Source organism: Monomorium pharaonis, chromosome 2 (assembly GCF_013373865.1).
Source record: "Monomorium pharaonis isolate MP-MQ-018 chromosome 2, ASM1337386v2, whole genome shotgun sequence".
Lineage (NCBI taxonomy): Eukaryota > Metazoa > Arthropoda > Insecta > Hymenoptera > Formicidae > Monomorium > Monomorium pharaonis.
In genome coordinates this window covers 1,643,829-1,668,323 of record NC_050468.1, presented here as the reverse complement: position 1 = coordinate 1,668,323, position 24,495 = coordinate 1,643,829, and the positions used below count along the sequence as shown (strand labels likewise).

Here is a 24,495-nt window from a genome sequence, read left to right as displayed (position 1 = left end):
GGGAGAGGGGGGGAGGGGAGAGGGCGAGGGAGAGGCCAGAGGGAGAGGGAGAAGGAGAGAGAGAGAGAGAGAGAGAGAGGGAGGAGAGAGAGAGAGAGGAGATGAGAGAGAGAGAGAGAGAGAGAGAGAGAGAAGAGAGAGAGAGGAGAGAGGAGGAGAGGGAGGGAGGGGGGAGGGGAGGGAGGGAGGGAGAGGAGGGAGGGAGGGAGGGGGATGGGAGGGAGGAGAGGAGGAGGGGACGGAGAGGGAGGGAGGAGGGAGGGAGGAGGAGGGGGGATGGGAGGGAGGGGAGGGCAGGGAGGGATAGGGAGGGAGGGAGGGAGGGAGGGAGGGAGGGAGTGGGAGGGGGAGTGGGAGGGGGGGGAGGAGGGAGGGAGGGAGGGAGGGTGAGGGAGGGAGGGAGGAGGGAGGGAGGGAGGGAGGGAGGAGGGAGGGAGGGAGGGAGGGGAGGGAGGGAGGGAGGGAGGGAGGGACGGGAGGGAGGGAGGGAGGGAGGGAGGAGGTGAGGAGGAAGGGATGGGTAGGGTAGGATGGAGGGAGGGAGGGAGGAGGGGAGGAGGGAGGGAGGGAGGGAGGGAGGGAGGGAGGGAGGGGAGGGAGGGAGGGAGGGAGGGAGGGAGGGAGAGAGAGAGAGAGAGAGAGAGAGAGAGGAGCGAGAGAAGATATGGAGGAGAGAGAGATGAGAGAGAGAGGGGAGGGAGAGAGAGAAGGAGATGAGGAGCGAGAGAGAGAGAGAGAGAGAGGTGGTCGTACTAAAATGCGCGAAATACTTATCCGAAATACTTACTAATTACGATAGATTTTCAGTGATTTATTTAAAAAAAAAAAAACACGAGAATCTAATCGTTTTATATTTCACAATCCATCATTTCTCTGAATCAAAAAGAAAAAATTTCAAAGAAATGGGATTCCAGTAAATACATCCAGAAACCTATTCTTATGGTCACAAATGCTTGCAATGTGACAGAAGTCAAATCATGTCTATTTGTATATGTAGGTTTTATTTTATGTGCAGGTGTGCGTATATTAATGTATGATCCATCTATACAACCAATTACATTTGGAAATCCTGAAATCTGTAATATAATTGCAATTAATAAAGTATAATCAAAATTAATAAATAATATTAAATTTTTACCTTTTGGAATTCTCTTGATAAATTTTCTTTTTCTTCTTCTGTTTGAGCCATTTTTATAATGTTTTTCCTACGATCTAGTAAATAATCAACTACTTTATCTATGTGACGAAACAAAGTAGATAAGCCTATGTCAAACTTTTCAGAAACATCTCTTAAAGTGCATTTATTGCAGCTAAAATTAAAGATTAAAAATTTTCAACATTTTATAATAAAAATTTCAATATTTTAAAAATTATACAGATATATAAATATTTACCAAATAAAAGAAAGTATTTGAGTTTCAGCTGATGTAGGAATACTACCTCCATGTGTATTATCAGTTAGAGATGGCTGAGTGTGCTCATAATCTTTAATAATTTCATAAACTGTAGTTCGATTTAAAAGAAACCTTTTCTTAAACTTGAAAAAATTAATAATAAGGTTAAAAAATTAATGATAATTTTTAATAAAAATTAACAAAAATTAATAATAATAAATAAGGCCACATGGATTAGCGACTTGGACGGGGTGGGTGCGGGAGGGGGGGCCGAAGGCCCCCCCTTGCACCCCCCCCGTGTGTGTGTGTGTGTGTGTGTGTGCGTAAAGCATTCTCTGCACCACATGGGTTTGCGACTTTCCACACAAAAGATTGTGCTCGTAAAAATATGTATATAGACATTTGAAATTCGCGCATTTTTACCATGACTTGTGCTGAACAGAGCATGCGCTTGTGACTAAAAGCGTGAGAATATGATCGCTGCGCGTGCTCAAGTCATTACATTGTGTCGGTATGACAGGTTTCATAACCTGAATATTAGTCAACTTTAGCGATTATTATTTCGCTTTTCGAGGCAGAGCGACGCTTTTTTTTTGCCAGATTCGTTCGTTTGAAGCAAAACTGTATCGAATAAGCACAACTACATCGATATTTGAATACCAGTGCCTAAACTGAATAATTACCATTATTTAATTTGATTATTAAGTTTTAATATAATATTAAATAATAAAACTGTGTGTGTGTGTGTGTGTGTGTGTGTGTGTGTGTGTGTGTGTGTGTGTGTGTGTGTGTGTGTGTGTGTGTGTGTGTGTGTGTGTGTGTGTGTGTGTGTGTGTGTGTGTGTGTGTGTGTGTGTGTGTGTGTGATGTATAACTTTACTGTTATACTATGCAATGTATCTAATACAATTTCCATTAAAAAATTGACTTTTTAAAAGATGTTTTTGTTTTTTATAAAAAATACATTTATATTGTAATAAAATATAATAAATAATAAAGTATTAATACATTAATTCTTAAATAAAAGCTTATTTAATAACTAATAAAAAGCTTATTCGATAACAGAATACTTAAATATTAAATATACATTTTTCCAACAATCTCTTAAGTTATATATATAATATTTTATAAATTTTTTCAAAAGTTTCGGTTTTCGGTTTCGGTTTCAGTCGAAATTCATAGAAGACTGAATATTCGGTTTCGGCCGAAAAAAAGTGATTTCGGTCAGACTCTATCATTTTCTCTGTTCCGGCACTTCAGGGACTTCACAGCTCACAATACGGCAGTCGCGACATTAAGCCCTTTCTATATTAATCGCCAGTTGCAACTTATGACAGCCAATGACTGTCGAGCTTTAACTAAAAACTAGACGCTCATTGTCTATTGCAAATTGCAACTGACTGCTTATGATTAATGTAGAACGGGGTTTAATTGCGCGCAGCATCGTCGCGCGCAGATATATAAATTATTAAATTAATCTTATAAAATAACACAGGCATACAAAAAAAAAGTGGTTCGTCCGGCGGACTAGACTAGTCAATCCTTATGTATTTCGACCCGCTGAATCCGAATCCAAGGTCAGAATTGCAAAGTTAGCTCGCATTTTCTAACCTCAAAAAAATTTTTTTTTTAATGTTGGTCCGGCGAACCAGACTAGTCAATTCTTATGTATTTTGACCCGCTAAATCCGAATCCAAGATCAGAATTTCCGAATTGGCTTATTTTTTCCTAACCTCAAAAAAAATTTTTTTTTTAAATGTTGGTCCGGCGGACCAGAATAGTCTATCTTTATGTATTTTGACCCGCTGAATCCAAATTCAATGTCAGAATTGCTGCATTGGCTCATTTCTTCCTAATCTAAAAAAAATTTTTTTTTAATCTTGGTCCGGCCAATTAAGCAATTCTGACCTTAAATTTGGATTCAGCGGGTCAAAATACATAAGGATTGACTAATCTGGTTCGCCGGACCAACATTTAAAAAAAAATTTTTTTGAGGTTAGAAAATGCGAGCTAACTTTGCAATTCTGACCTTGGATTTGGATTCAGCGGGTCGAAATACATAAGGATTGACTAGTCTAGTCCGCCGGACCAACCACTTTCTTTTTTGTGTGCCTGTGTAATTAATAATTAATAAGTTATATGCGCATTAACTATAGCGTTGACTCCTTACAGTTCGTTTTTGTTATGTATTGGTTTTTGAAATTTTGGATTCTCAGCTTATTTGATTGATTGGTTTTGATTAATAATTTATAATTACCAATGAAAGTAAACATGTCATGGTATTTTGAAAAATATATACATTGTGCGTCGGCGCGTGGGAGCGCGCGCGCGCGCGCGCGTGTGTGTGCGTGCGTGCGTGCGTGCATACGCAATATGCTTGATTAAAGAAATTATGATAGCAAATCTGGTTTCTCAATCAGGAACCAAAAAATGTAATTATGGGTGCGATCCACTTCCCAGGTAGCAAGAAACAAGTCATTTTGACGTCAAATTTTGGTCATATTGATACGAATGACGTCTTACGACCAAAATGCGACCATGACATTTAAATGACTGCATATTGACGTTATTTAATGACGTCTTTATGACGTAATATTTTGGTCCTATTTCTCGCCGTCCTATTTCTCATTCCGTGACATTATTATGACGAATTAATTCGATCCTGCTTCTTGGTTAGCAAATATAATAAATTGAATTTTATGCGTTTATTTTTTATTAATTTGTATGAACATAATCCAACATATAAACATATAAACAAACATTAAAAAATTATTGATTGATGTACCCGAAATATTTTCTGAAACGTCAAAAAACGGCAACTTTTACTACTTGGGATAGTCATAAAAATGACGTTAAAATGTCGTCTTTATTATAACGTCAACAGTCTGTGACATTAGACCGTCATTTTAACGTCATTAAGACGTCAATTAGTGACGTCAATAATAGTCAGGAAATGACCAAAATTTGACGTCAAAATGAGTTGTGTTTGCTATCTGGATTAACACTACAAATGCTTTGAAGCATTTGAGTGACCAATCAGAACAAAGAATTTTACAAATTGGTCAATCATAGAATGTTTCGAAGTTTGTAGCATCAAGTGGATTACGCCCTTTTTCTACTGTTAGCCACACTACGCGCGTGCGCGCGCGTACGCACGCACGCACGCACACACACGCACGCACACACACACACACACACACAAACACACAATGTATGAATTTTTCGAAATACATGACATGTTTACTTTCATTTTATAACTCCGCTAAAAACAAAAATGGCTTATAAGATTGATTTGGCAGTGACAACTTTTAATTGGCATGCCTTCAGATATCTTTTCCTAGAGTTTGAATTAATTCGTATGAAATTCATTTTTCCATACAAAAAGTGCGCGGGGGTCTAAAAGAAACAAATAATAATAATAATTAATGTAAATATTTACCCGAGTGACATTATTAGGAATATCCATTTTCTTCGGTTTAACCTTGGTATTTTATAATTTTTTTGGTTAAATTTTGGTATTATTAAAACCGTATTTTTGTTGGCTTTATAAAATCTTTCACATTTACAGATTTTGTTGGTTATAATAAACAAAACCACTTTCGTTACTCAGTTCATCATGTTTATAAACTAATGTAATCTAAAAGGTACTAGAATTCCCTGTACAAACTCATTAATATAATCGGGGTTTCTAAGCAAATAACTTGTATTACTTTTTTTTAAATCTCTACATAACCGCTTTTATAGATCTGGTTCCTAAACATCTCCGAAATAAAATTACTAATAATAAAGTTACTAATAAAAAGGTTTATTTATTAATTAGACTTTATTTTAAAAAAATAATAGTGAGACTACAAATTTCAAAATATTTGATAATGATACATAAGTTTTTCATAAAAACGTAATAGTGAGATAATAAAATCTATAAATATTCGACAATTATATATAAATTTTAAATTTAAATAACTTATTTTATGACATCAAGGCATGCTGCTTAATTAACCGCTAATAGGATGGAAAGTGCGCTACCTTAGCAGTCTCTGTAATGATACTTCTTATTATCATATTTGTTTAAGCAAGAAGTATAATTTTAATAAAGTTTAAGTTGTATTTTTTTTCATCCACAGACGATCAGGAACTGTATACTTTTATTAAATCGAATATTTGTAGAAGTACTTTTATTAATATCCATATTTATTTTATTAATGGAGGAGAAGGTGGTAATATGGCCACCCACTTATATTTTTAAGAGACACGGTAGTGACTTGCGCCAAGTTAGAGTTCCTATAAGGAGAGTTGTGCCAATGTGACGGAAGTCGCCATTTTCCGTTTCATAGCATGTAAAGGCGGCAAATTTCAAGTCTTATTCAAGTCTTATTTCAGTCTTATTTCAAGTCTTATTTCATTTTATATCCATATTTTTCGACGTTCTAAAGCTTGTGGAAACATATGCATCATTGCACCTTTTTTTGATGTATTATAGCATCCAAAAGCTACACAATTCGGCATTTTCTATTTTTAACATTAATACAAGATATCTCCGATAGCAAACTATCGGCATTGTGCCGACATAGCGCATTCACATCTACGCATAGACGTGTCGGCATATTTGCAACAATTGAGTCGGCAAATGAAGCGTATGTGAGCAGCACGGTTTGCTGACACATTACGACACGACATGTTGTCGTAGTGCTGGCAAACTTTGTCGGATTTGTGTAGTATATAATAACGGTTTTGTGCAATAAATACAAAAATACGCGCGCGCGCGTGTGTGTGTGCATTGTCAGAGTTCCAACAAATCTAAACAAAATTTTTTTTCTTATAATTTTATGGAAAAAAAGAAGTTTATTAATTAAGATATATAATATATAGACCATAAAGTTAAGATCATATTATATTACTTCGCAATATGTACTAATAATACAGTTAACATATATAACAAATACACCATGAAATGTTACCATAGAGACAGCTGTTAATATATCTTTATTACATCCTTAAATAAATAAGGAATATTCTTTTGTATTGAGTATGAATATACTCGTCACGCATACATCTTTGGTTTAATATTAAATTCTATTTTATAAGAATACAGCATAATAAAATTTCAAAAATATAAAATAAATGTCAATATAATTTCAAGAACATAACATGTAATATATATACTGTTCAGTATATGTACTGATACTTGTTTATACTTTTCTTAGCATAATTAATACTATATAATTAATTTTCCTCCTCGCTATTTGAGGCACTATCACTTTCATCAATATTGTCACAGCTATAATTATTTTCAACTTGCATATTTTGTTTTCGGAATCGTTGCTTTGAAGACCTCAGTGCTTCGGTAATAGCCTCCTTAAATACAGCTTGCGTTAATTTAAAATTGGGATTTGCCGCCATTGCTTCTAGAATATATTCAGAAAAAATAAGTAATATAATTTATCTTGAAAAGACTAATATAACACAATAGAAATAAGATAAATGCCTTTCATGATCAAAGCAGATTTTGGTGTTAATAAGAACTTTTAATATGATCGTTATTCAATATATATTTTTCAGTTCTCTAAAGTGCATATCTACGTGGTCAATATAATTTGTCGATATATATTTAATAACGAATTGAAACTAAAAATAACATATCAATTTAATCGTCAGATTTAACAATGACGCTACGAGTATTTTAAAAAATTGTAAAGTATTTATTGCACGAAAAATAATACCAATCAGAGAATAATTAACATATTAGCTTTTAAAGAGAAATACACACCTTCACAAGCCTTTGCAAAACGTAAATCTTTGAAAACATTTTTTCTCTTGTAACCTGTAAAAGCGAAGTCATAAAAGACTTCGTCATTTACAGCTTCCTTTAAAATAGCATTGGCACAGCTGCGTGCTGTCCATCCACCAATATGACTAAGATATCTAACTTGCAATAATCAGATAAAAAGACTTTATTATAATATTTATGCCATGATCACTCATTTCTTGATTTTTTTATCTTTCTCAATTTGCTTTACACACGAGTTTGATTTTTACTTATTATTTAATTAAAAATTGTTTAATCTTATATTCAATAATAGACAGCATTTCACACAATAGTAGGAAATGAAAACAGTAATAACTTAAATTATTATTACATCAAATATGTATATAAAAATGCATGTATGCTTTTTTACTCACAACATTGTCATATTCTTCGTTTGGCAGCTTATCAAACATTTTTATGTCTTCTGTAGTCTTAAGAGGAAGACATGCTGGTTTGCATGGAACCTTGATATTTTGTATTAGAGTAGTCTTGACCTTTCGTATTTCAGCCTGAATTATTGATCTTAAAAATATGCATAAATATTTCATAAATAATACGTATTATATTTTATGCTCACAACGTTGTAATACTTTTTGTAGTAACATTTGTGTATGTGTGCGCGCGCGCGCGCGCACATGCATGCATGTAATTTTTTTAGATTATAGTTTATAGTCTATAAATTTACCCGAGTTGATCAATAATCCTTTTTGGCATATCTTGCAATTGTCGTTTAATGTTCCTAAACTAATATAAAATTGGAATATAAAAAAGTATCTTTAAGCTATACAAGGAGTCCCAGAGCATACTGGTCACTGTTCATAAAAAGGTAGATGGGATCGAGATGAACATAAAAGTTCAATATTGTCGTGGGTTTGGTCTGCTAATAATCGAGATATAAATTTTTTAAATTATGCAAATGAGAGCGCGCCTTGCGCGCCGAAGGAAGGGCTCGAGCCGCTCGAGCCATAGCACGGCCTACTGTTTCAAGTATTGGCTGCCGGCGGCGGCGGGGGAAAGAAGGAGAAGCGTGGCGTCGTCGCCGTTCCCACGTCTCGCCGCACCGTGCCTAAGCTCGCGTCGATGGCTGCTACGCACACTCGCGATTACATGACGAGATTATAAATTATTAATAAAAATAGGACAAATTTAAATCGTAATAAACTTTTGTAAATAAGAAAGTCGAAAGAGAGAAAGCGATGGAAACGTATGGAACCTGCAAATAATATAATATTTGCCGCATCAAATTCTCTCATCGTTTTTTATGGAATATTAAATTAACGAAGATTTATCACGATTGATTCTTTATACATTATCCTTTCGTAACCATCTTATTAGAAAATTACGAAATGCACGAAATACTATCCCTAATATGCACTCTTTGTAAAATAACACGATAGAAAAATATTCACGTTTGATCTAACGACTTCAGGATAAATTATTCGATGCAACTTCTACGGTAATTATAGGTAATTAGAGATCAATGTTATGTCAAGTATCGTTAGTATGGTTAACTAGAAATGATTTTCTCTTGTATATGATAGAGAACTTCGAATTTCTTCTGTCGTTAATACATTATAAGTCACTGAGAATCTGTCGTAATTAATAATGCAATTAAAGGTAGAAGAAACTGTAAGTTTTCTATGGTTATAAAAGAAAATCCTTCGTTGTGTTAACAATACATGATATTGAACATTAATTTTTGAGCATAATTATCGTAGCATCGCGCCTAAGCTATCGTGAAATCGTTACATCAAGAGGGAATATTTTTCTGTATTATTACAAAGAGTGTAACATACTATGGATAAGTATTTTGCGCATTTTAGTATGACACCTCTCTCCCCCCCCCCTCTCTCTCTCTCTCTCTCTCTCTCTCTCTCTCTCTCTCTCTCTTTCTCTCTCTCTCTCTCTCTCTCTCTCTCTCTCTATCTCTTCCCTCCCTCTTTCTCTCTCAAGCACTACGTAGTACACAAATACAGTAAATATTACCACGTTTAACAACATCTTTAGTTTGTACTATTCTACTTTCATTATGTGTAATTTGAATAAAATTTTAACAATTATCATTTCTTTATATTTTTAGTGTACACACGATCGAAAAAAAAATTATCAAAAATTATCACTAAAACTGCGATAAATAATCAGCACGATACTTTCTTTCTGAGTGTCGTATCGTGTTTAATGTTAAAAATGTTAAAAAATAGTAATCTTGTTAAAAAAATTTTATGACATTTAATGAAACTCTAATAATATTGATTGGAACTGTTGTTGAAAATGACGTTTATCGTGTTTCTGTAAATACTTTAGAGGGAAAGATATTCCTGCTAAATTACAAAGTATAAAAGTACAAAGTTCAATTTTACATACAAATCAAGAGTAAATAAAAAATTCAATAATGAATAAAAGAATTCAGAGTTTCTTTTACCTTTAATTGCATTATTAATTACGACAGATTTTCAGTGACTTATAATGTATTAGAAGAAATTCGAAGTTCTCTATCATATACAAGAGAAAATCATTTCTAGTTAACCATACTAACGATACTTGACATAACATTGATCTCTAATTACTTATAATTACCATAGAAGTTGTATCGAATAATTTATCCTGAAGTCGTTAGATCAAACGTGAATATTTTTCTATCGTGTTATTTTACAAAGAGTGCATATTAGGGATAGTATTTCGTGCATTTCGTAATTTTCTAATAAGATGGTTACGAAAGGAGAATGTATAAAGAATCAATCGTGATAAATCTTCGTTAATTTAATATTCCATAAAAAACGATGAGAGAATTTGATGCGGCAAATATTATATTATTTGCAGGTTCCATACGTTTCCATCGCTTTCTCTCTTTCGACTTTCTTATTTACAAAAGTTTATTACGATTTAAATTTGTCCTATTTTTATTAATAATTTATAATCTCGTCATGTAATCGCGAGTATGCGTAGCAGCCATCGACGCGAGCTTAGGCGCGGTGCGGCGAGACGTGAGAACGGCGACGACGCTACGCTTCTCCTTCTTTCCCCCGCCGCCGCCGGCAGCCAATGCTTGAAACAGTAGGCCGTGCTATGGCTCGAGCGGCTCGAGCCCTTCCTTCGGCGCGCAAGGCGCGCTCTCATTCGCACAATTTAAAAAATTTATATCTCGATTATTAGCAGACCAAACCCACAACAATATTGAACTTTTATGTTCATCTCGATCCCATCTACCTTTTTATGAACAGTGACCAGTATGCTCTGGGACTCCCTGTATATGTATGTATGTATGTATGTATGTATGTATGTATGTATGTATGTATGTGTATCTTTAAACTTATATATTCTTCATACCAAATATCGCTTCGAATTAGAAACAGATCATCGTTTAATGAATTTTTTGATGATATTGTACATTGTAACGGACGTGAAATATTGTTCGTATTTTTGTGGATACAAGTTTTTAAATCTAAAAATTTAAATTGAGATATTCAATGTTTATATTTTTAATTGACGTAAAATTATAATATTAATGAAATAGTACAATATTTACCACTTCCGCATAACTGGTGGTCGTGTGCAGAGAATTTGTCATGACAAATAGATCGTTTGTGATTATGGTGAGAGTCTAAATCACTTATATGTTTTGTTTGTACAGATGAATGAGTGGAATGCTTATTAGAGTAATAGTGTGATGTTTGGTATTTACGTTGAACAAATAAAAGAGAGAAAGAACGGTTAATGTGAGACGCTGCATGAGCAATACGGTTTGTTGACGATTGTTGAGTTTCTGAGCAACGGCTTTGAGAATCTATTTGGGCAATGCGGTCCTGTGATGAATGTGAATTCAAAGAGCGATTACTATGAGAATCTAGTTAGGAAGTGCGGGCAGGTGAAGAATGTGGAGTCACTGAGCGATTGGTGTGATAATCCTTCTGAGTCATGCGATTGGGTGATGAATGTGGACTTAGAAAGCGCTTACTGCGAGAATTTACATGGGTAGTATGGCTAAATAGAGAATGTGGAGTTACAGAACGGTTCCTGTAAACATCTATATGGGTAGTAGTACGATTTGGTGATGAATGTGAAGTCACTGAGTGATTGTTGTCAGAATCTATATGGGCAATGTGGTCAGATGATAATTGTAAACTCAGAGAACGCTTACTGCGAGAATCTACGTGGGCAGTATTGCTAGATGGAGACTGCGGAGTTACAGAGCAGTTCCTGTATACGTGGGTAGTACGATTTGGTGATGAATGTGGATGCACAGAGCGTTTATTGCGTGACTCTACATTAACAGCACAGACAGATGGAGAATGTGGAATTAGAGAATGGTTCTCTTGTGAAAATGATTTATTAGTTAAAGGAAATTTCTTATGAAAGAAGGTATTCTTTTTTAGTAAAGGTTGTGAGAAAGAGTGTTTTGACGTGAATGTGTTTTGGACATGTTTATCTTGTTTCGGTCGTTCTTTTTTAGAACGAGTAGTCAATGTTGATTTGAGTTGTTCAATATCATCTTTAATAGATCCTGAATCATTGAACAAACGCCTTCGACTGATAGGTGGCTCGTTCTCAGATGAGGAGGTGTCAAATGGAACCATATCTGCAAAACGCGTTGGCTGCTTTATATTTCGCATTGTTCGTTTCATTTTATCCAATCTGAAATAAATAATACAAAACATATATTCTGTTAATGGTAGAAGCGTCCAATTTGTATAAACATGGTGTCATTAATAACTAGCCATACTAATTGTACTAATTCAGAGTGTTTTTTTCTTTCCAATGTGGAAAGAGAAAGATACATTGTAAATTAGTGCAGTTAATATGGCTAAGTATTTAATAATGCTATGTATACTTTTTCCAACCAAAGAGTAATAAGAGTGTTAATGTAATGTTAAACTTATTAATAACGGCTCAACGTATATTTATTTATTAACTGTTATAGAATTTTTTATTTTTATTTATTTATTAATTGACAAAATCAAATTTTTATAAATATTGTATATTTGCATTGCAAATGGTTTAATACATACACACGCACGCACGCGCAATTATATATTATACATATTATATATATGTATGTACGTGTGTATATATATATATATATATATATATATATATATATATATTATATATATGTATGTACGTGTGTATATATATATATATATATATACAGGGTGTCTGGTATTTTTTTATGGAATGTTTATGAGCAGGTAGAGCGCATGAAACTGAACAGAAAAGTCCTTACCGTTTTTCCATTTTTGCAATAGTTAACAAGTTAGTGACTTGTAAAATTTTCTGTATTAGCCCGGCCTACCGGCAAATGCAAGCGTGCTGAGCGCCGCGGCGGCCGTCCCTCCCCAGCGCTTGAACCTTGAGATTGCTAGGCGCGCGGGGGGAGTTGTTACAACAAGCGACAATGGCTACGCACAAGCGACGCATAACGCTAAATTCTCCCTTTGAGTTATGATAGTTCCTTACGTTTTTTTATGAAAATAAAATGTTCTAACGACAAAAGGTATGTGTGTACGTGTACATACATGTGTACAAAAAATATCAGTTTTAATGCTTAAAGAAGTGATTACTAAATTTATTTTTTTAATAAATAACAATTATTTTTAATAAAAATATTTTTTTGATGATAGTCTTAAACGTCGTAAACGGTTGTTATAAATTTTAAAAGAAGCTGTTATCATATGCTCGAAACAAAATTTATGCTTCTTCAAAAAACATTAGAAAATTTTATCGATTAAAATGGAAATGACAACCAAATAAAATGTTTGTTTCAACTTTATATTCTTAATTAAAAATTAAATAACTAGGATATTTATATTTTTAATAAAATTAATCCTTGTACATACATACGCGAGCTAAAGAATAATCACTTTGTGACAGGAAAATGATTATGCCTTAGTTCCGCGATTTTATATCACTATTACTATTTACGCTGATTACTATACACGTACACGTAAAAAAATATGATTCTAGTTTAAAAAAAATCAATTATTCACTTTTAATTGTATTTTTTTTAATAATTATTTTATCTTTAATGACTGAAAAGAGTATTCTGTTGATAATAAACACCACACTTTACATAAAACAAATAATGTTTAACATTTTCGCGTATGTACACACACACACACACACAAATTACAAACCAATTCTTGAATTAAGGAATAATCATTTTCCTGTCACAAAGTGATTATTCTTTAGCTCGTGTATGTACGTATCCTCCCCCTCCACACACACACACACACACACACACACACACACACACACACACACACACACACACACACATTACAAACTAAAATTTTTTTAAATTAAATAAATATTGTTTATAAGTTTTCAAACATTTAATAAATTCATATATTCCTAAATTTACACGGAGAAAATTTTATAGTAAAATTATGTATGATTTTATTATTTATGATAGTAACCACGAACTGTAAGAAGAAATTTCAGAGAATTATATCATATAAGTAGTGTAAATATTGTCGTAATTTGATGAAAAACATAATAAAAATTTTCATAATTCCTCCTTGGCCCGCGTTTACTATTTACCATAGTAATTTTTACCATAAAGTTTTTTTCGTGTATTATAAATCTATCACAAGGATTAATTTTATTAAAAATATAAATATCCTAGTTATTTAATTTTTAATTAAGAATATAAAGTTGAAACAAACATTTTATTTGGTTGTCATTTCCATTTTAATCGATAAAATTTTCTAATGTTTTTTGAAGAAGCATAAATTTTGTTTCGAGCATATAATAACAGCTTCTTTTAGAATTTATAATGACCGTTTACGACGTTTAAGACTATCATGAAAAAAATATTTTTTATTAAAAATAATCGTTATTTATTAAAAAAATAAATTTAGTAATCACTTTTTTAAGCATTAAAACTGATATTTTTTGTACACATGTATGTACACGTACACACATACTTTTTGTCGTTAAAACATTTTATTTTCATTAAAAAACGTAAGGAACTATCATAACTCAAAGGGAGAATTTATCGTTACGCGTCGTTTGTGCGTAGCCATTGTCGCTTGTTGTAACAACTCCCCCCGCGCGCCTAGCAATCTCAAGGTTCAAGCGCTGGGGAGGGGCGGCCGCCGCGGCCGGGCGCTCAGCACGCTTGCATTTGCTGGTAGGCCGGGCTAATACAGAAAATTTTACAAGTCACTAACTTGTTAATTATTGCGAAATGGAAAAACGGTAAGGACTTTTCTGTTCAGTTTCATGCGCTCTACCTGCTCATAAACATCCCATAAAAAAATACCAGACACCCTGTATATATATACAGGGTGTAATGTAATCGGAAGCCATCCCGTAATGGGAAGATAGACGGGATCGAGATGAACATAAAAGTCCAACATTGTCTTGGGTTAGGTCTATCAACAATCGAGATATAAATTTTTCAAATTGTACGAATGAGAGCGCGCCGTGTGAAGAGCCGAGACGCTCGAGCTGTAGCGCGGCCCACTGTGTCGAGCATTGGCTGCCGGCGGCGGGGGGAAAGGAGCAGAAGCGGCGCCGCTGCCTGTGCTTCGCCGCCCTCGCGTCTCGCCGCACCGCGCCTACACTCGCGGCGATGGCCGCTACGCACATTCGCGATTACTTGACAAATTAGGAGTTAGCAGAGATATGACAAATTAAAACCGTAATAAACTGCTGTGATTAAGAAAGTCGAAAGAGCAAAAGCGATAGAAACTTATGGAATCTACAAATAATCTAATTTCTATCGTAATTGTGAATAAGTAAATTAATAAAAGTTTTTCGTACATTCACGAAAGAATCTTTCTTTTTCTTAAATATCTTATTTACAGTATCATACAATTCTAACTTTGTTTCTCATCGAATTGTGTCGTACTGTTAAATCCTTGATGAAAACATTAATAAAAAATTACCATAAATTCACGATTGATTCTCAAAGTAATAATTTTCTTTTATAAGTGTATTATAATATTTGCCGCATCAAATTCTCTCATCGTTTCTTATCGTTTTTCTTTTCATGAAATGTTAAATTAACGAAGGTTTATCACAATTAACATCTATGATTCTTTATACATTCTCTTTTCGTAAATATTTAATTAGAAAATTACAAAATGCGCAATATATCCATATAATATGTTACACTCTTTGTTCATAACACGATAGAAAAATATCTCTTGATGTAACGATTTCATAATAGATTATGCCTTCTACGATAATTATGCTTAGAGATCGATGTTCAATATCAAGTATTGTTAATACAAGAAGAGTTTTTCTTTCATAACGATAGGGAACTTGAAATTTCTTTTATCTTTAATTACATTATTAATTACGACAGTAATTTTTACTGATTGATTCAGAACAGATATAAAAAAAAATACAAGAATTTAATTGATTTCTCTTTTGTAATCCATTACTTGTCTGAATAAAAAAAAAGAATTTCAAGAAGTGATATCATTGTCTATCGTTCTCTCGTTTCCTGTTAGGAAAGTATATTTTCTCGTTGGAATATGACAAAATATCTACGGAGACATATCATTGATATCAATGATATCACTTCTTGAAATTCTTTTTTTTTATTCAGACAAGTAATGGATTACAAAAGAGAAATCAATTAAATTCTTGTATTTTTTTTTATATCTGTTCTGAATCAATCAGTAAAAATTACTGTCGTAATTAATAATGTAATTAAAGATAAAAGAAATTTCAAGTTCCCTATCGTTATGAAAGAAAAACTCTTCTTGTATTAACAATACTTGATATTGAACATCGATCTCTAAGCATAATTATCGTAGAAGGCATAATCTATTATGAAATCGTTACATCAAGAGATATTTTTCTATCGTGTTATGAACAAAGAGTGTAACATATTATATGGATATATTGCGCATTTTGTAATTTTCTAATTAAATATTTACGAAAAGAGAATGTATAAAGAATCATAGATGTTAATTGTGATAAACCTTCGTTAATTTAACATTTCATGAAAAGAAAAACGATAAGAAACGATGAGAGAATTTGATGCGGCAAATATTATAATACACTTATAAAAGAAAATTATTACTTTGAGAATCAATCGTGAATTTATGGTAATTTTTTATTAATGTTTTCATCAAGGATTTAACAGTACGACACAATTCGATGAGAAACAAAGTTAGAATTGTATGATACTGTAAATAAGATATTTAAGAAAAAGAAAGATTCTTTCGTGAATGTACGAAAAACTTTTATTAATTTACTTATTCACAATTACGATAGAAATTAGATTATTTGTAGATTCCATAAGTTTCTATCGCTTTTGCTCTTTCGACTTTCTTAATCACAGCAGTTTATTACGGTTTTAATTTGTCATATCTCTGCTAACTCCTAATTTGTCAAGTAATCGCGAATGTGCGTAGCGGCCATCGCCGCGAGTGTAGGCGCGGTGCGGCGAGACGCGAGGGCGGCGAAGCACAGGCAGCGGCGCCGCTTCTGCTCCTTTCCCCCCGCCGCCGGCAGCCAATGCTCGACACAGTGGGCCGCGCTACAGCTCGAGCGTCTCGGCTCTTCACACGGCGCGCTCTCATTCGTACAATTTGAAAAATTTATATCTCGATTGTTGATAGACCTAACCCAAGACAATGTTGGACTTTTATGTTCATCTCGATCCCGTCTATCTTCCCATTACGGGATGGCTTCCGATTACATTACACCCTGTATATATACAGGGAGTCCCAGAGCATACTGGTCACTGTTCATAAAAAGGTAGATGGGATCGAGATGAACATAAAAGTTCAATATTGTTGTGGGTTTGGTCTGCTAATAATCGAGATATAAATTTTTTAAATTATGCGAATGAGAGCGCGCCTTGCGCGCCGAAGGAAGGGCTCGAGCCGCTCGAGCCATAGCACGGCCTACTGTTTCAAGCATTGGCTGCCGGCGGCGGCGGGGAAAAGAAGGAGAAGCGTGGCGTCGTCGCCGTTCCCACGTCTCGCCGCACCGCACCTAAGCTCGCGTCGATGGCTGCTACGCACACTCGCGATTACATGACGAGATTATAAATTATTAATAAAAATAGGACAAATTTAAATCGTAATAAACTTTTGTAAAGAAGAAAGTCGAAAGAGAGAAAGCGATGGAAACGTATGGAACCTGCAAATAATATAATATTTGCCGCATCAAATTCTCTCATCGTTGTTTATGGAATATTAAATTAACGAAGATTTATCACGATTGATTCTTTATACATTCTCCTTTCGTAACCATCTTATTAGAAAATTACGAAATGCACGAAATACTATCCCTAATATGCACTCTTTGTAAAATAACACGATAGAAAAATATTCACGTTTGATCTAACGACTTCAGGATAAATTATTCGATGCAACTTCTACGGTAATTATAGGTAATTAGAGATCAATGTCATGTCAAGTATCGTTAGTATGGTTAACTAGAAATGATTTTCTCTTGTATATGATAGAGAATTTCGAATTTCTTCTATCGTTAATACATTATAAGTCACTGAAAATCTGTCGTAATTAATAATGCAATTAAAGGTAGAAGAAACTGTAAGTTTGCTATGGTTATAAAAGAAAATCCTTCGTTGTGTTAACAATACATGATATTGAACATTAATTTTTAAGCATAATTATCGTAGCATCGCGCCTAAGCTATCGTGAAATCGTTACATCAAGAGGGAATATTTTTCTGTGTTATAACAGAGAGTGTAACATACATACTATATTTCGCGCATTTTAGTATGACACCTCTCTCTCCCTCCCTCTCTCTCTCTCTCTCTCTCTCTCTCTCTCTCTCTCTCTCTCTCTCTCTCTCTCTCTCTCTCTCTCTCTTTCTCTCTTCCTCTTTCCCTCTCAAGCACTACGTAGTACACAAATACAATAAATATTACCACGTTTAACAACATCTTTAGTTTGTATTATTCTACTTTCATTATGTGTAATTTAAATAAAGTTTTAACAATTATCATTTCTTTATATTTTTAGTGTTACACACGATCGAAAAAAAAATTATCAAAAATTATCACTAAAACTGCGATAAATAATCAGCACAATACTTTCTTTCTGAGTGTCGTATCGTGTTTAATGTTAAAAATGTTAAAAAATAGTAATCTTGTTAAAAAAATTTTATGACATTTAATGAAACTCTAATAATATTGATTGGAACTGTTGTTGAAAATGACGTTTATCGTGTTTCTGTAAATACTTTAGAGGGAAAGATATTCCTGCTAAATTACAAAGTATAAAAGTACAAAGTTCAATTTTACATACGAATCAAGAGTAAATAAAAAATTAAATAATGAATAAAAGAATTCAGAGTTTCTTCTACCTTTAATTGCATTATGAATTACGACAGATGTTCAGTGACTCATAATGTATTAACGATAGAAGAAACTCGAAGTTCTCTATCATATACAAGAGAAAATCCTTTGTAGTTAACCATACTAACGATACTTGACATAACATTGATCTCTAATTACCTATAATTACCGTAGAAGTCGCATCGAATAATTTATCCTGAAGTCGTTAGATCAAACGTGAATATTTTTCTATCGTGTTATTTTACAAAGAGTGCATATTAGGGATAGTATTTCGTGCATTTCGTAATTTTCTAATAAGATGGTTACGAAAGGAGAATGTATAAAGAATCAATCGTGATAAATCTTCGTTAATTTAATGTTCCATAAAAAACGATGAGAGAATTTGCGGCAAATATTATATTATTTGCAGGTTCCATACGTTTCCATCGATTTCTCTCTTTCAACTTTCTTATTTACAGAAATTTATTACGATTTGAATTTGTCCTATTTTTATTAATAATTCATAATCTCGTCATATAATCGTGAGTGTGCGTAGCAGCCATCGACGCGAGCTTAGGCGCGGTGCGGCGAGACGTGGGAACGGCGACGACGCCACGCTTCTCCTTCTTTCCCCCGCCGCCGCCGGCAGCCAATGCTTGAAACAGTAGGCCGTGCTATGGCTCGAGCGGCTCGAGCCCTTCTTTCGGCGCGCAAGGCGCGCTCTCATTCGCATAATTAAAAAAATTTATATCTCGATTATTAGCAGACCAAACCCACAACAATATTGAACTTTTATGTTCATCTCAATCCCATCTACCTTTTTATGAACAGTGACCAGTATGCTCTGGGACTCCCTGTTTATATATATATACACACGTACATACATATATATAATATGTATAATATATAATTGCGCGTGCGTGCGTGTGTATGTATTAAACCATTTGCAATGCAAATATACAATATTTATAAAAATTTGATTTTGTCAATTAATAAATAAATAAAAATAAAAAATTCTATAACAGTTAATAAATAAATATACGTTGAGCCGTTATTAATAAGTTTAACATTACATATATATATATATATATACACTGGAACCCCGCGTTAGCGTACTCCGCGTTAGCGGAAACTATCCCCTCCATATGCACTCGGCCCACATGAGTAGCGTGTGTGGGGGATAGCAATGAGCAATGCAGTCGCGTATTTCACGGAGTGGGAGTGAAACCAAGCAATAGGAGATAACCCCGCGTTAGCAGACTAAAGCCCCGAACAGTCCGCTAACACGGGGTTCCAGTGTATGACGTATATACGCGCCTGCGCGCGTGTGTGCGTGTGTGTATACGAAACATTTATCTATGTACAAAATACAACTTTGTTGCTTACATGTGACGTTATCTTGTTCAGAATTAAAAATTTAATTTTATTGATGAAGAAAGTTCCTTATACAACCGCATCATGACTCAAATATATATTTATAACTGATCTTTTAATATATCAATTTAATATATCAAAAGTTTTTATACAAATGTATAAAATTGTAATATAAAATTGTAATATAAAATGTTTAATGTAAAATTATTAATATTACAGTATGTCTTTGCATGATAATGATTTATTATAATATTAATTTTTTATAACATATGTATATTTAAAATATTGTCTTAAATATAATCAAAATATAATCTTAAGTATGAAAGCAATTAATTTAAAAATTATAAAAAAGTTAATATCAAAGTAATAGTTAAAATAGTTGCACAATATTGTATCATTATATTAATATCATTATAATAAACTCATCATTAATAATACATTGTGCATTTGATGTTTCATCAGAGCTACTAAAATCAGCAGTATCATTTTGCCAATAAGGCATTTGATAGCATTTTGCTTCAATTGCACTTACAGGCACAACAAAAGTTTCAGTACTCAACATTGAACACTTAAAAACCCCTACAGAAGTCGATGAAATTCCCACATCATAAAAATTTTTAATACAACGAAATTTCTTAATAACCAAATAATTTGTTTTTTGAAATACCAAAATATTCACAATAATGCAAATAGATTTATCTTGCAATATGCAGCAGCAATTATGAAATTGAAGGCCTAACGTAAATTTCTGTGTCTGTAACTCGAAATATTGCTGTGCACCATATAGTTCTTTTGGAATTAAACCAGTGTTATGTTTTTTACGAACAGTTAATAATTTAGTTTGGTTTTGAAGTAATTTTTTGTTTAAATTTCTGTAGCGAAAATTTGATTCTTCAACCCTTCTACGCGCAATTTGTTGTAAAGGAAGATGAGGTTTTCTGCAATATTTTTTGAAAATACGCATGTTGTTTTCATATGTAAAGGCAGAATATGACTCAAGAGGACCTAAAGTTTTCACATCTTCAACAACATGTAAAAGTCCATGAACATTAAAAGACATAAAAGATATTCCATAATATGTTGGACACTTTCTTACATACAAACGTAAGCAAGCTCTGCAAAAATTAATTGTTCTTTCGTTGGTGAACTAAAAGATAAACAACGCAATGCTGCGTGTAAAAGTAAGAAATGTGTATATAATTCATTCGGTAAAATACCATTCAAAACTACTGGTCCGGTATAAAGAATAAAGTGTCGAACTTCAGTTGCTTTATAGTTTGAATGTTCTTCAATCTGTCTTGGTGGTCGGTTAAAATCTCTTGGATAATATTGAATCAGATGAATAAGCCTTGCTGAAATCTCAGCTTTAGAACTTGCAAGTCTACTCGAAATTGAATATTGACCGCTTACCCACGCTGAAAATAACTTTTTTCCTAAACCAAGATATAACAAATGCATGCTTTCGAAAGGAACTTGACTAACCACACCAATTGGAAGGTGTGATAGTGGAGAGTTTCCTTGTTTATAATGATCTTTATCCTGTCGTTTAGCATATTCTTCATCTGTACGAACAATATGATCAATTCCGAGAAATACAGGTCGTCGCTCATAAAATTCGCCGGACACTTTACATTTCGAACATGGATGGAAAGATGTATGACCTTTGTGATTTAGAACAAATGCTCGGGCTGGAGCATCGGCTATGAAGCATCTGAGAACAATAGATAATCTATTACCTTCAAACATTATTCCCCCCTCTGTGATCACTAAATTCACTTCATCAATAAAGTCTTTAAAAAACTCAAAAGCACTAAAAGGTTTACGTTTTCCTCGATAAATACCGATAATTTCGGGCATACTACCGGAAATGTTGGCAATTTTACATTGGATTGGCCAAATTTGGATTTGACCTGACTTGTCTAACAAGGGGACCTTACGGGTCATGGATCACCGATTTTTTTTATACTTATAGGATTTGAAGATCAGTACCCGGACTTCAATTTCCTAAAGCAGTACAATGCGCTTCTCAAAAATACTCGAGAAAATCGATTTTGAAGATTTCCGATATCTGTAAGTACATAAAATTTTAACCTATTGTCAGAGCCGCTTGTAGCCGAGCGCACAGAGCTCTAGTTTCGTAAGCGCGGAGTCGCTGGTTCGATTCTCGTTCTGGCCTCAATTTTTTTTTCATAAGTTAATAAAGTTTTTTTTTTAATCCTATATCTTAACATTTATCAAATTGAAATGCTAATTAATTATTAAATATTTATTCGTTATTTTTTAAATAAAAATTAACATCTTTTTATTTTTAATTACTACTTGATTAAAAATGCGAATATTTATAATAAATTAAAATTTGGTACAAAAAATGGAAAACATTAAAGAAAATGAAATACTTTTTAAGAGATTACGAGTAAATACAAAAATAATATAAAAAACAAAAATAATATTTATAAAAATGGTTGTTTAATTTTTATGAGTTATTAATTCATGTATGTTATAAAATATATTAATAATAAATACATTTGACATTACTCGTCAGTATTACATGAGCCAATTTAATTTTTATTTAAAAAATAACGAATAAATATTTAATAATTAATTAGCATTTCAATTTGATAAATGTTAAGATATAGGATTAAAAAAAAAACTTTATTAACTTATGAAAAAAAAATTGAGGCCAGAGCGAGAATTGAACCAGCGACTCCGCGCTTACGAAACTAGAGCTCTGTGCGCTCGGCTACGAGCGGCTCTGACAATAGGTTAAAATTTTCTGTACTTACAGATATCGGAAATCTTCAAAATCGATTTTCTCGAGTATTTTTGAGAAGCGCATCGTACTGCTTTAGGAAATTGAAGTCCAGGTACTGATCTTCAAATCCTATAAGTATAAAAAAAATTGGTGTTCCATGACCCGTAAGGTCCCCTTGTAAGATAGCACCATCGGTACTAAAGTCTATTTCTAAACTTTGAGGAATCATAGCTCGTGAAACATTCCAAAGACTGTTGGTTATTCCTGCTACAAAACCTATATGAAGATATTCGCCAGGAGGAACATTTCTTAATATAATGGATTTGCGAGGAGTTTTTAATAAAGTTCTTATATCTTTCAGGAGATTTGAGAAACAATTATGACAGCGTAACGTGTTTAAAATCATATTTTCTTGTACATGATTAATACCACTTTGTATAAAACAAGTTGCAAGTTTTTCAGTGAATGTAGATGCATAGTTTACTACGATATCCTCATATTCATTGTATTCATCATTGTCACTAACATAGGTTGTACTAGTATCTAAAAAGCTTTCTTCATTCTCACTTAAAACATTCTGAACTGAATTAATTACATCAGAGTTTAACTCTAAATTTGAATCATCCGACTGTTCTTTAGTTACTGAATTGTTAATTGGAATAAAATGATTAACAGGATCCTTAAGTTTGAGAGTTTTGTTATGACAACTGCATAATGAATTATTTGATGCTTCGACGCGATTACGTGTCAACTCAGCTACAATTCGTTGACGTTGACAAGAAGAAATGTGGCGAAAAGCACGACGGCTACAAAAATTAGTGCCTATGGATTGTTTAAGATGTTTCATTATTGATGATATATTTTTATATAATGAAATATTACTGTAGATGTTAATCAAGGAGTCAAAATAACATCGACCAATCTGGAAGTAAAACAAAATAAAGAAATTGACATTATTATACCTTTGATAGATAAAAAATAATTTTTGATAAGTATAATTATGGAACTTTTATCAGTTTCTGCATTCTACAATATAAGTTGCATTCCGATATTCATGCGGCTATTACTAAAGTATTCAAAATTTATAATATACATAATATAAAATATATATTTTCAATACTAGTAAATATCGGAACAGAATTATAATTGTTTGTCAGTTTGTAAATTGAAAAGAAATAATTTTCACATAATATTTGTGAATAAATCAAAAAGGAAAGAAATAGATAACCTACAATAAATTATTATACAAGAGACAAAAGTCGCAATAATTATACGGGTTAAACAGGTTGAACTGTTAATATTTGTAATTCGCATATGTTTGTTCTTGAATATTACCAAACTGCTTTATTAAAAAGAAACAAATTGATAATAAATAGTTTCATAACAATCATGCGACTGTAGTTTATAGGTTAAGGTATAAAGTACATGCAAGAAATAGATATAAATATTAAAATACTTTAGTTTTACCTTTTACTTATTTATGGTAGTAAACTTCTTAAAAATTAGTTTTTGAAGTTATTCTGTATGTTCTGTAGATATTTTGTACATTAATCAAAAACTTGCACGCGCAGTTACTGATATCCATAGAAAGCTTTGAATCAGCGATCGCAGATTGCAGTCCCGGTAGCATACGGTCGCATAGAGAGGGGATGAAGACTAAGGGCAAAGACCAATTATATTAAAGAATAAGTAAGTGTTCAGTATATGATTGGGTCTTGCCCTTAGTCTTCATCCCTTCCCCATGCGACCGTATGCTATCGGCTCTGACGCCTCTTTCTCGAGACTGTCTAAAACCATCATTGAACAAAGCAATAAGTAATAATATTACTAATCCATAATATATATTATTAAGAAAAAAGTTGCAAAAGACGATTTTGTAATTAATCGGCTTATTGGCATGA

General features: G+C 33.2%; 2 protein-coding genes and 1 long non-coding RNA gene across 12 annotated transcripts in view; 1 reads left to right on the top strand and 2 right to left on the bottom strand.

Annotated features, from left to right (window-relative positions):
• Positions 1-24,495, top strand: part of LOC105832304 — a 591,095-nt gene that overhangs the window by 272,023 nt on the left and 294,577 nt on the right. The window lies entirely within an intron of this gene.
• LOC118644399 lies at positions 5,597-8,006 on the bottom strand. Its single transcript, XR_004962211.1, has 2 exons — positions 7,161-8,006; positions 5,597-6,798 (listed from the first exon to the last, which is right to left on the bottom strand). It is a non-coding gene; the product is annotated as an uncharacterized LOC118644399 (long non-coding RNA).
• Positions 10,485-24,216, bottom strand: LOC118644392. 4 transcript variants are annotated; one of them, XR_004962203.1, is made up of 3 exons: positions 21,330-21,856; positions 10,726-11,831; positions 10,485-10,641 (listed from the first exon to the last, which is right to left on the bottom strand). XR_004962203.1 is itself a non-coding variant. In XM_036282908.1 (2 exons), the coding sequence occupies exon 2, from the start codon at positions 11,819-11,821 to the stop codon at positions 11,048-11,050; it is 774 nt and encodes a 257-aa protein (XP_036138801.1). In that variant the 5' UTR covers positions 11,822-11,831; positions 24,062-24,216; the 3' UTR covers positions 10,485-11,047. The 4 variants fall into 3 exon arrangements, 1 of the variants encoding a protein (XP_036138801.1); XR_004962202.1 differs by lacking the exon at positions 21,330-21,856 and adding an exon at positions 24,062-24,216; XM_036282908.1 differs by lacking the exon at positions 21,330-21,856 and adding an exon at positions 24,062-24,216 and having other exon boundaries at positions 10,485-11,831.

Coding starts and splice junctions, on each gene's coding strand:
- LOC118644392 (XM_036282908.1), bottom strand. CDS start 11,821: ATGAAACGAACAATGCGAAATATAAAGCAGCCAACGCGTTTTGCAGAT.